The following is a 13677-nucleotide window of genomic DNA, read 5'->3' on the forward strand; positions in this document are numbered from 1 at the left end:
AGTTGTCTTGAAATCCTTGCTACCAATCAATAGACCATAAACATAAGGGTTTATTTCTGGACTCTCAATTTTATTTCATTGATCTATATGTACAAGTGAATACCACACTGTTGTGAGCATTGCAGCTTTGTGGTAAATTTTGAAATCAGGAAGTGTGAATCCTCCAACTTTGTGGGGTTTTTTTTTTTCAAGATTGTTTTGGCTATTCTCTATCCCCTGTATTTCCATGTGAATTTTAAGACAGATTGTCGATTTCCACAAAGAAAAAGGCAGCTGTGACTGTGGTTGGTATTGTGTTTAATCTGTAGATCAATTTGGAGAGTATTGTCATCATAACAATATTAAATCTAATCAGTGAACGAATGGAATGTCTTTTCATTATTTAGGTCTTTAATTTCTTTCAACAATGTTTTGTGGTTTTCAGAGTAGAAAGTTTGCACTTCTTTTGTTAAATTTGTTTGTATTTTATTCTTTTTGATGTTATTGTAAATGGAATTGTTTTTTGTTCATTGCTAGTATATAGAAATACAACTGATTGAATAAATAGGAAATCTCAATGTCAATGGATCAGAGACCAAATGGGTCAAATGATAACATATACATCTGATGGGTGTTATAATTAATCCAACTGCCCACATTGACAAGGAAGATTTTTATTAGCGTGGTTTATTTAAATTGTGACAAAATAACCAGTTTGAAAGTTTTAAAATAAAGTTTGGCATAATACAAATCTTAATAAATACATAAGTATTTAAAAGTATCTCTACATAATAGTCCTGGTCTTCTCTTGAGCCAGGGTTTTTCTCTTTTTCTGGCTGAAGCCAGTTATGTAGACATGTTCTGATTGTCACAGTTAAAAGTTGAGTATTGACTCAGATAAGGGTGAGATAGAACCTAGCTGAGATAAGGCTCCCCTTTAAGAATGCAATTTGATTTTTACAAATAAACAGAAACCTACAAAATGGCAGCCAGAGAAATGATACAAAGAACATTGAGGAAATTTCCCCAGAAAAACAAATTTACATCTAGAAATTATACTGAATGAAGGCAGCAAAACTGAAAGTAGTGTTTAATAAACTCTTCATATAGAAGGGATCATACTGCAGATTATCCTTATAAAATACACCCACTCCCACTGCACCTATTTTAATAAGCAGCATATTATCAACATATTTGTGAAACATTCTAGGTGTTATTCCATATAAATCCTCTATTACACATAGTTTTGCTCCATGATTACCTCATGTTTGTTTCCCTTGCTTCTTTTTACTTCTTTCATCATTCTTCTTCATTTCTCCTATCTTTCTCAATCTCTACTGTTCAGCACAGGGTAAGAACCCAATTTAACAAAGCATGGAGTCTCTTTTGTTTGTACTCCTCTAGATAGGTTTTGTGAGGGAAAGCAAATTTCTCCCTTCTATGAAACTAGTGAAAGTGCTAACCTATTTTTGGCTAAGGGAAATCATTTTGTTATAGCAGTCTTTCTTCTCCCTTTGTTCATCAGCTGGCTCTCTTCTATAATGGAATGGCCCTGCCCTTTATCGTATCAATGCTGAATGCAAATTATAGTTAGTATTCAATTATTCAAAGTTCAGAATCTTTATCAGCTGTATTTCTATGGTTTCAAAGACTATTGTTCCTAATTTTTATAGCACAAATTCATTAAGAGAGGTCCTTTCTTCTAATGTTTCGCTTATAAATTCCCATTCCATCTGCGTGTTGTATGAGAGTGGGTCCTCTCCGAACAGTGCTGTGACGGAACAATCACATTCACTGTCTAGCAGTGTGCTAGAGCTGAATTCAGTGGCTTCTGAGAGCCAAGTATTAGCATCAGCATCTCTTTCCAACTCTGCCTTCATTGATGTCCACAGCAGCAGCTTGAAATTGGTCACAATAAGAATAATTACACCACAGAAATTAGTAAATGCCATTAATCAGTCCTTAAAAAAAAGATGGTTGTTAAACATCAACCAGTCCCTCACTATTAAACAAAATACTTTGCTTCTGTATGACTTCTTCTATTGCACTATAATAAATACCCTCTTGACTGCAGCCACTTCTGGCTTTATTGGATGATCCTTTCAGGTCTCTTTTTGTGTGGGTAATAAATAAACTTTGTAAACCATAAAACCAAACACAAATAGAAAAGTCAAGACATGGGCCTTGGCTTCAAATTGTTAATTTACTGCCAAACAGTTTGTGAAAATCCCTTAAATTGAATTGAACTGACTTGAATTTGATTATAATGTCCACTTACCCAGGACACCCTGGCAGTATGATAAATTTCCCTTCCTTCTATATTTTTTTCAGAGAAACCAGTAGAGAAATGCATTTTTTAAAGTTTGCCATCAATAAAGCATTAAAATTTTTGTCACTAAAAATGCTATTAAAAGTAACTGAAAATAGTAATAGGGTTGCACATGAAGAACAGTAGCTACTTTCAACTCTATGTGACCAAAAAAAAAAAAAAATAGCTTTCATGAAAAGAAGTTATGCTAATGAAAATTTCTAAAACTATTAAGTATGTAGCCAAAAGATATTCATTATTTCAGAGAAAATGTTTTGCTTTTTTAAAAAAGATTTTATTTATTTGCCAGAGAGAGAGAGGAAGAGAGAGAGAGAAGGAGAGAGCACAAGCAGGGGGAGTGGCAGGCAGAGGGAGAAGCAGGCTCCCCACTGAGCAAGAAGCCTGATTATGGACTTGATCCCAGTACCCGGAATCATGACCCGAGCCAAAGGCAGATGTTTAACCGACTGAGCCACCCAGGCATCCCAAAATGTTCTGCTTTTTAAAAGGAAATTATTTTCCTGACCCACCCACATACAAAAAGTAGACACAGAGAACTAGAAGAAATACTAGAATAAAGAAATCACTGAGATATATTCCCTTCTTTTCATGCATCATCTTGAGTCTCAACTTGTTTGGGGCTGAGATTTTTAAATAAAAAATAGTACCTAATGGACTAGATCAGTGACCCTAATTTGGAATGACACACTGCCATAAGTGTGTGGAATATGGTGAGTGGTGGTAGTGGTGGGGGGTGTTGTATATTAAAGTCACCTGGGAAATTTTATCTGTCATTTAGAGATTCTGAAAAATCTCTATCCTGATGCTAAGCATCTTTATTTTGGTGAGTCATTGTTACTTATGGGAGGCTTACTTCTTGGGTGGAATGGGGGTGGTGAACAGACTGAGAAATTTTGGATTAGATGAACTCCTGTATTTGTTCTAGCTCTAATATTTTATAACAAATGCTTTAGAAGAAAATTAATTTCTATACTTGGACTGCTTTTCCCTTAGCAGTCTTTACAAATCAATTCAGAAAGCAAGCAGCCATGTTATTCTTGAAAATAAATCACTATGCAAGTGAAATCAGATAGCAGAAGGGAGTACAATTACTTATTTAGAAACATATCTGAAGTTTAGATTTATTTCTTATTGATATAAAACAATTCCATCAATAAATTTCAAGCCTATATATTGTTCTGTAAATGCACATTTAACTTCCTATTTATATTTTAAAGGTATCACTAAAACATGAGTTTGGGTATTAGAATAATTTTGTCACTAAGAAACTGCATTAACTATTCTCTTGCTGTCAGGTTCCCAGCATTGCCATGACTTAATAGTAAGGGAGTTTATGCTGTAATATTACTTCATCCTAGCACTTTATAAAATAAAATATGATATGCAAACAGTAATGAAAAAAGGTGAATGCAATGGAGAATGCAAAAAGCTGACTTTTCAAGTTCTCTTAGTAATTGCTTTTTTTTCAGCACAGTCTACTGCATATATACCTATCACATGCACGCACACACGCGCACAGACATGCACACGCACACACGCACATGCACACACACACAGTGGCATGCCCATAAAAATTCAACAATTGGCTTTCCAGGGAGAAAAAATTGCCCTGATTTGTAAAGTCAGCCAATTTCCACATCTTAAATCTTGCCTGGTGGACTCCAAGCTACTAACACAATGTCAGGAAACTCACAGTTGGGAGAGATATAGACAAGTGGCTCTCATGAGCTAGTAGTCAGCCCCGGCACAGGGCTGTCCTATGCTTCTACATGATGCATACAAACACATCATACATAATTATATCGCATAATATATAGTATACATATGATTTCTCAAAATTAAGCCATGAATATTCTCCTTTAAAATCATGTAGTGGAAGATTGAATCCACATCATTTTAACTATAAATTGGTTAAGCCAGTCGACTATAGTTTAGGGCATGTGGACAAGATAGATAATTCATGACTGTTACAGGTAGTTAAAATGGTTAAAAAAAATGGCTCGGCCTTCTCACATGTACGTAGGGCCTACATGGCATATATTCAGTGGCATGGTAATCACTAACACAATAAACAAGCCCACAAAAAATTTAGGAATAAATAAATAACCAAATAACCATCTGAAAGCAAACCTTTATCTGAAGCATGAGCAAATGCCAAACCAATTAACAGCAATGCATATACTCAATACTGGGCTCATGTCTCTTTATGGCAACTAATAGGGTGAATAAATATTTCCTGGCATAAGAATATACTGAATTGCATACTGTATTAAAGCTATGATCCTGTCTTGAATTCCATCTTTGGAATACCACCAAAGAACATGATAAGGGAGGACCTGAGCAGTAATTTTCAAATTAATTATCAAGCTACTATTGTATGCAAGGCACAACGCTTACGCACTGCATGGTACACAAGGATGGATAAATACAGTCTTTCTTCTGTATTGAATTTACAATCAGTAAGATGTTATAAGACACTATTTAAAATATATGGACTCTGAGAAACAAACTGAGGGTTCTAGAGGGGAGGGGGGTGGGGGGATGGGTTAGCCTGGTGATGGGTATTAAAGAGGGCACGTTCTGCGTGGAGCACTGGGTGTTATACGCAAACAATGAATCATTGTTTGTGATCAGTGTTACATCAAACACTAATGATGTAATGTATGGTGATTAACATAACATAATAAAAAATGAAATAAAAAATAAATTAAATATAGGGACTAGAAGGACCCATAAGAAGGAAATATCTTATTCTTTGAGAAGATATGAAAAGTCTTCTAGGACAGATACAAAAAATATTTGGGGAAATGGTATTATTTGATAAGAGAACAATTTAGAATGGGCAGCATTCTAAAAGGCAGGGGTCCAATCAAGTAAAATAGTGGTAACATAGGACTCTACAATAGGTATAATGTGAAAGGTGGAAAAACCAGGGCCATCAATGTCAGGAAAAGGTTAGTAGGCTTAAACTGCACGTGAGGCAAAGCCACTGGAGAGTGCTTATCAGTGGCTTTTTTAAAACTATAGTCTTGAAAGATTAATTTAGGTAGGGACTAAAGTCACGAAGATTACTTCAGGAAAACTTTAATCACAGTGGTGTTAATGAGAAGGGTTGGTAGAAATTAGAGGTAAGACATCGAGCAAGCAGAATTTTTAGGATGTAGAAAATGACTGTCAATGATAATGTAAGTATGGAGTAAAAGGTCAGTCAGGGGTTTCAGAATGGGAGGCTGAGAAACTAGAGCTGCCATTAGTAGAAATGGGAAAATTGAGAGAAAAATTTACTCTTGCGGGGGGTTGAATCTAAATAGAGTGATGCGTTTGATTTTAAATAAATTGAATCTGAATTGGCAGCAATTTCCTACACTCTGGCCCAGTATTCTCATTCTCTAAGACTAGGTTATATTTATTATTAAATAATTTAGTGGAATGGCTTTATTTTCCATCCCCTCCAGAAATAGCAAACTGTTATATAAACTAGGCTTTGGTTTTATTCATCTTAAATGTATTTCTTACAAACTTAAAGGGTTTACTTGGTCAAGACTTTGGTCTGCCTATTCAGAGCACACAGTCGTATATGTAACTTTAGATACTATTCAGAATATTAGCCAACACGTGGGATTAGGGAAAAAAATGACTATGCAACCTTTTAATATGACACTTGAACTTTTGTAAAAAGCCCATGTAAGGGTCATCTGACTGTTTTGTGGAACATAACTTTGTTTGACTTAATATTCATAATTGATTAGGAGCTAGATATTTTACAACACTGGAAACTTGTATAAAACTAATAAAGTATCATTTTTTTCTGCCTGGTAGAAAAGATGACCACAAAGATAGGACATTTGCAAGTTTTGGTTTAATTTAGTGATCTTATTTCAGTATTCTTTTTTTCCCACAGACTACATAAATCCTAATTTCTCATATCTTCATTGAACTACCTTTGCCATTTAGCATTTCCCTCATTAATGAGATAAAAGAAACTTCTACATGTACTCACCTTCTTGCATATGAATTATGGTTTTAGTGATTAAAGAATTTGCCTTGATTATATACAAACTGCATTCCCTTACCAGATATTTAAATGTTTCTTTGTATGGCAGACCACTCATCCTATCCCTTTAATGATTAATTAATCTCACTTGTACCATCCTCAGTCCCTTTTTGCCTTCCCTGAACTGTACAGTTGGCATAAAATGCGTCATGAGAATAAGATTTTTGTGGAAGTGTTGTGAAAGTGTTGAAAGGAAAATTGTGCATTTTATGTCATCACAGATGAACTGTTGTGGAGACCTGGTTAGGGCTGAGGGGAAAATGGAAGAGGAAACAAGCAGAAGATGGGATGTACTGAAGTGGGTGGCATGATCCCAAGCTCTTTGAAAAAAGGAAAGAAGATGAATAAATGATACCTTGAATTAAAGATGAATAGAAGAGGCCCTGCAAAGAATTTGGTCTAGTCCTACCCTGAGCTCCTAGGTCACCTTCACTGGATCCTGGTATTCTGACTTCTTAATGATTATAGAAAAACATGCTCTGGCCATTATGGAAATTCTTAAAACAAGGAGTCTTTCTGCTTTAGCAGGTGGCATCTTGAGGCTGTTAGATTTGGTCTTTGGGTTCCTTAATCAGCAGCAGACAGAACATGCAGGTAAGTTCGGGAACACTTCTACAGACCTGTATCAATCTGGATGCCAGAAGGAATAAGCAGAGTCTTCCTTTGAAGAAAGGAAAGACTTGGGATAGAACTGGACATTACTAGAATGAGAAAAAAACATGTTATAACTGAATTGTATCTGTTTGGCCATCATAGTGATTTGGGTGCAAACCAGTTGTTCAAAGAGTAGTATCAGTATGGAGAATTGGTTAATTCATCCTACATCTTTTTTCCTGAAACAATTTTTTTATTTTTTATTTTTTTATTTTTTGTTTACAATTTCTTCCTTCCTTCCTTCCTTCCTTCCTTCCTTCCTTCCTTCCTTCCTTCCTTCCTTCCTTCCTTCTTTCCTTAAATATTTTATTCATTTATTTGATGCAGAGGGCGGGGGGAGAGCAAGCAGAAGCAGGGGGAGTGGCAGAGGTAGGGAGAAGCAGGCTCTCCACTGATCAGGGAACCTGATATGGGGCTCGATCTCAGGACCCTGGGATCACGACCCAAGCCAAAGGCAGACGCTTACCGACTGAGCCACCCAGGTGCCCTTCCTGAAACAATTTAAAGTGCATGAGGAAAAAACTGTTTATCAAAGGTGAGGCACCAATTCATTTTCCTCTAAACAACTAATCATTTGCAGCCTACATTCTTGCCAGCGTGAGTTGAGTGTAGTTTAAAGCTAGAGATAAGCCATCACATTTTCTAAAACTCTTTATAGATTTTCTTTACATTCAGAACGTAGGTCTTAGGAAACATATATTAGCACTGAGTGTAAGTAAATTATCTTAAGTAATCCTAAAGCACATTACTAGGATCAGCAAAAGATGTACAGTATATGTACACATATGTGTTTGATTCTGTAGATGGCAAACTGAGAGATTTTCCATGCTGACTTTAATCAGAACCCATCTTAGCAGATGCTTTCACTACTGTCACACCAAGCTTGGGAAGAGTTCCAACACTGGAGTGACTGAGGAAAGAGGTTTTGGCTGGAGGGATTCCTGACCTCTACATTGACGTGGTGGTCAGAGAGCATGATGGCTGTGTTTTGATGAGAAGCAGTTACCCTTTAACAAGCTCTTATTAACATTTCTTCAAGATTCACTATTATCTTAAAATAACTCTGAAAGAACCATTGTGCTGGTCATCATAATCAGAATAATCAGAAAGAATACCACACTAAATATCAAAAGGAATAGAATGAAAATCACTAGAGAGAAATAATCATGTGATATTAGGTCATGTGCTCTATTAGCAATGTTATTGGCTGCAATCCCTCCTCAAGGCCAAAAAAAAAAAAAAAATACACAAGTAGTGGTTTATTAGTTATTCACTGAGAGTGAGTACCTGAAGGAGAAGGTTGTCCTTTTACAACACCATTTTTAGTCTTTTCTTCAGAATTCATTACTTCTTTGTAGATAAGTTCTGTAAGAAACAAATATCAGTGTCATAAAAAAACAAATTTCTCCTTAATATGCAGAGAAAACTTACTAGTTAATGACAAATAATAATATTTTGATGGAATTGAGTAAACTACAAATCAATTGGGATTCCTTTACTCCTCTATTTCTACATTTTCTTGCAACAGCACTGAACCTGGCAAAAGTAAGTGCTCAATAAAGCATTTGACAAAACAAATGTGTGAAGAATACACATTTTACTTGGTTCTGAATTCTTTGGGGGATTTCTGATGCCATCTAACTTTATCTCTTAAGAACTTTAAGGGCTCAGTTTTGAGCGTCCAGATTTCTTCTATATTCACTCCCTAAGAGATGCACACACCCTCCTGACTATAAACTATTACTTCCCAACAATTTTCCAACTCTTTTTTCATTTTTTGCTAGACTCAAATCTTGGATTTGTAAAACTAAACTTGCCTAAAACCCAACATTATAACAATTATTACATTTATTCCCAAACTGTCATCCGTATCTGGCTTTTTCTTTGTTAGAGTTAAACATGCATATATTCTTTCTTTTAATTTTCCCCTTTTAACTAAAAATCAGTGCTACTTATTCTTGCTTTGCAACAGGTTGCAATTTATATAATCATTGTCTTTACAAGTATATCTCTTTCCAGTTTCCAATTTAGTCCATGTTCATACTCAAATGATATTTATATCCTAATACCTACCTACACACAAACTTTTAAGAGTAACTTCTGGTCCTTATTAGATCAAATCAAGTCTTTTCTGTCTATCATTTAGCATCTTTGTTTACTTGGTCCACTCTTTGTTATGTGTCATTTTTCCATATTCTCCAAATAGGACCCCTTGACTAGAGAAATCTCTCTGCTGTCTTTATAACACTTCTTGCTCATTCCTACCCTTTGTTTTCCCCATATGTCCTTATACTGGTATTTTCCTGCTCTCCCAACTGATAGTAGTTAACTCCTTCAAAGCAACTAAAATAATTCTTCCCTTCAGAGCTTCCATTTACGTTCCTCCTCATTTTAACCTTTGTTTGTTATGATCTGCATTTACTTTTTCATATTTATTCTACTCTGAAGTTATTTATGTTAGTTTAACAATTCTTCATAGTTTCTGGTTTATTTCACCCTGAGTATAATCTTGACCATGCATTATGTGCTTGGAAGAGTTCTGGTGAAAAAAATGAACTAATGTATTTATTCATTATTTCTTACTTTGAAGGATAAATAAGCCATTTAGATACATATATTTTCTATTTAAATTTTCAAACCCTATAAATGAGTGAATGAATTCATATATTAACTATCTTTTATTTTTTAATATCTAAGGCCATCTTAGACATAATTTTGTTTGTTTTATGTGATAATTTTATGTACAAACATGGAATGTGTCATTCTGAAATTTTGAATTGAAGCTTGCCCTTCACCATGACAAATACTTTGACAATTGGTACTATTTTAAAAAGTGTTAGTAATTAATTCCTTACATTCTTGAATAAGTGCAATATTGTTATTAGTATGAAAATATAAAGTTTGAGAGGTTTGAAAATGGTGTGAGGATAATGATTATAAAATCATCTGTTACTAAATTGTTTTAAAGGGAGACGCCTCAAAGATAATTTCTGAGTTTCAATAAAGTAAAATGTACATTTAAGTGGTAGAGTCACCTTTCCATTCTTCAATGGTGTGTTCTCTTTCGTCCAACTGTTTGTCGTAAATCTGAGGTGGAGGCTGCGGAATAAAAACAAACGATAAACTTTGTGCAATAACTCAAATATAACTAAATTCTTACAGCATGTGGGAATACCTTGCTATTCATTGATTTGGGTGATGATCAGAACCTCATATAAATTATGGGTAATTGCAGTGGTGCAGAAGTTAAAATTTCCCCACAGACTTATGAAGGATTCATTTATATGCTGATATTTACTGCTGACCAAATAAGGCAGCAGAATCCAAACTGGGAGCTCACTTCCCAAACCTGATTCAGAGCCCAAGTCTAAGCAACTAACAGCTAGCCTTTAAAAAGCAAACAAGATATTTGATTACAAAGACCCAGAAGCTATTTCTCCCACTCAGTTTCCCTATAACAGAACCCTACCAAAACTATGCCCCACTAATAAGATTTTTTCCATTTTTGGACCCTCCTGAAGAAGAGTCTTTAATACTTCTCAATAGACCATAGTACTAGTTCTTAGCATAAAGACATATTTAGATCTAATCTACCTTTTGTTTTTTTGTGAAGCATCATAAAATACCTTTGTGTGTGTGTGTGTGTGTGTGTGTGTGCACGTGCACTGTATTTAAATGATACTTTCCCCCCTCAGGTCAAAGACTCTGCCAGTTGTCTATAGAAGTGGGTCACTGTAAACCCCTGAGGGCCACTTGGGAGACACGATATGACAGGGCCTTCAGTCTGACTTATGGAGTCAGCATTCCTCTTCCTATAAAGAGTTCAGAGATGGAAAAGGAGAAATTTTTCACAAATCCAGGTGCCTTCCAGGAAGGAGGGTCTCAGATTGATTCCCTGACCTCTTCTTCCTGATGAAGAGGAAAAAGATCTCCTGATAGGGGAGATCTATCATGATGACCTAGGGTAGCTCTACCTTAGGCCAAGTGACATGGAAAGAAAAATAAATCTCTTGGAAAATATATTACCATAAGGTAGATAGAGAAGGGGCTAAGGAGCTCCACTGGCTGGAAATGGATTGAATGAAAGAAGAGCTACCAATTTCTGGTGCCACGAGACAGGGCACCCTAGAATTCATCCTGTCTTACACTCCAAAAGCAAAAATTCTTGTAAGAAACTAAAAGAGTTACTCAATAAAGTGACTCAGGCCTATGAGGACATGCGTCCCTCAAAAATGGCTGTCACAGGGAGGCTTTGGACAAGACTTTCAGAAACAGCTCTTGCCTTCTGTTAGAGATTGTTGGCCCATGAGCGGTACCTTACTACTATAGCGGCCCTTCTTTACTGCACTTAGAACCTCTGGTAGCCTGAATCATGACAAACATAAATATTCATTCTAGCCCTGATATGCTGGGGCAGCCTCACATACTACAGAGGTAGCTGGGTATGAAAAGAGAAAAATTTTCCCAGTTGGGGTGGGGCAACTTAACACAATACTGAATTACTGAGAAATAACTAGTGATGCGGCCAAACATTCCTTTAACACCTGTCAATTGTTACTGATGCAAAAGGCTTTAAACCAGCTACTGTGATTCAAATGTGGCTGGCTGAGTAGTCTTTACCAAAATAACTAAGCAAAACGAGACCCCACCCTACCCCATGACACTAGTGAGAACACAGAAACACTGACTATACATAAAGTTCAGGGGACTGGGTGATTAGGCACTGCCTTCAGGACCTGACTAAGGCAGAACACTCTACCGCAAACTATAAAGGATTCCGAAATTATAGGAATATTTTGATGTAATGAGTAAAATTTTTTTGTTTTGTTTTTTGTTTTCAATTTGTGAAACTGTCATGTAAGTAAGCTAACATAAAGCCAAATTCTGGTTATGTAAAGACACTCTGCCAAGGGCGGGTTTCCTGCTTGGCCTCTTCTTGAACATATGTATTGCTGAGGGGAGGTCCCCTGCCAGACACAGTATGCACAAGCTCTCAGAGGTCATCAGAGCTCTATGCCTTGTCGGTGCCTCTTTCTTCTTCTAACAATAGACTCAGCTCAGGATCCTGTGTGGTTGGCTTCTCCAAGCAATGGATTTTTCCTTTCAAGTTTCAAAACTGAACATGGCTCGAGAGTACAGTTCCTACCAAAGTGCATAAGTGCCATTTTCTCTTTGCAACAAAACTATTTTGAGAGAGGCTTTCCTTGGATTTTCATCACACAACTGTTGGTAATGTATAAAGCATGAAGTACATAGACTCTAACCACGAACAAACTACAAAGAGAGAAAAAGTACTGAGCCCAAGATTTTTCCTTTCAACAAACCAATAGGGCTGTAAAATATACTTGCATTATAGGTATGGCTGAAAGGGCTACATGTTCAGAGTAGTGTTTTTTGTTTTGTTGTGTTTTGTTTTAAAGAGGCGATGTAATCACCTGCAGTGGAAGGGTACATTCAGATAAAGATGTCTTCCACATAATAATATAAAAGAGGAATTGACCAATAATCTAAAGAAAGAAATGTCATATCCAAACATACATATATATGTCCTTGGGCAACAATCATCAGATGCAATTGTCCGTAAACTCCCTGCCTCCATCTTCTAAAGAGAAGCTGGTGTTCTATTGCTCAGTTGTTCCCTTCCCCTCCCCTTATTAAACAGGAAAGATTCTCTTTGCCCAAGTACAAATCTAAATAAAAAAGAAATGAGGAGCAGGGATAAACAAAAGTGCTCCAGAAAATATTTTAGGAGAATTTAGTAGATTAGAACAATTTGAGATGTGAGAAAATTAAGGATGAAATGAAATTAAGGATAATATATGGAAAGTTATTAGAGCTTGTGACTTGCATGTTTTTGAATATTTTCCAAGAGACTGAAGATTCTCTTTCAGTTATTTTTGAAGATTTTGGACTCTGCTTCCTTGCTTGAAATTCTTAAAGATATTGAGCCATGAATTCAAATGGATTATATAAAAAATAACTTAATATGGATTAAATGTGTTTTATATTGATGTTATTATATATACATGCACAAATCATTTTAATTAAATGAGATAACACATGAACAAATACATAATTACTATGAGTTAGTAAATATTAGAATCAATGTATTCATTTTTTAAATTCATTTATTCATTCAGTAAAGGTCTTGGGCATCTAATATGTGCCAGACTATATTAGAAATTGAAATTTCATAAATATGGAATAATATGGCTAATGACGTCAAGAAGCTCACAATTTAGTGGGGTAAGACTGATATAAAACAGAAAATTAACACACAATATGATAAAAATATGCATATGTATATGGGATAGAGTGAAGAAATCCTAACAAAATGCTAGCAAAACCTTTTGCTTCTTGGAGTAGATGACATCTGTACTAGTTCCATGAGCAAAAGATGTGTGAGATGTTGTCAAAAAGAAAGGAGAAGAAAAAGATGCCTCCAGGCCAAGGGCACAGAACCTAGAAAACAGCATAGCAGTGGTGGTGGTGGTGGTGGATGTGCATTTCTTTGTATGGGTGCACACACATGCAAAGAGAACTGGAAGCAATTCTGTGATAGTAACATATAACATATGTGGTCAGAAGTGACAAGAGATAAAAGCTGTGCCTAGAGAAGAAGATGGGTCAGGCAAAGGCTAGATCAAGGATGGTCTTGGGT

General features: G+C 35.8%; 1 protein-coding gene across 7 annotated transcripts in view; it reads right to left on the bottom strand.

Moving 5' to 3' along the window:
- The window catches only part of MAPK10 (mitogen-activated protein kinase 10), a 556562-nt gene that overhangs the window by 10491 nt on the left and 532394 nt on the right, over nt 1-13677 (bottom strand). For all 7 annotated transcript variants that reach the window (XM_073891887.1, XM_073891885.1, XM_073891886.1 and 4 more), the window contains 2 exons: nt 10052-10115; nt 8304-8381 (listed from right to left, as the gene is read on the bottom strand). In XM_073891887.1, the coding sequence (XP_073747988.1) occupies nt 8304-8381; nt 10052-10115 (142 nt within the window). The remainder of the gene's footprint in view (nt 1-8303; nt 8382-10051; nt 10116-13677) is intronic.

The sequence above is a fragment of the Callorhinus ursinus genome, unplaced genomic scaffold (assembly GCF_003265705.2).
Source record: "Callorhinus ursinus isolate GAN/ISIS: 27379988/994484 unplaced genomic scaffold, GSC_fseal_2.0 scaffold4, whole genome shotgun sequence".
Classification (NCBI taxonomy): domain Eukaryota; kingdom Metazoa; phylum Chordata; class Mammalia; order Carnivora; family Otariidae; genus Callorhinus; species Callorhinus ursinus.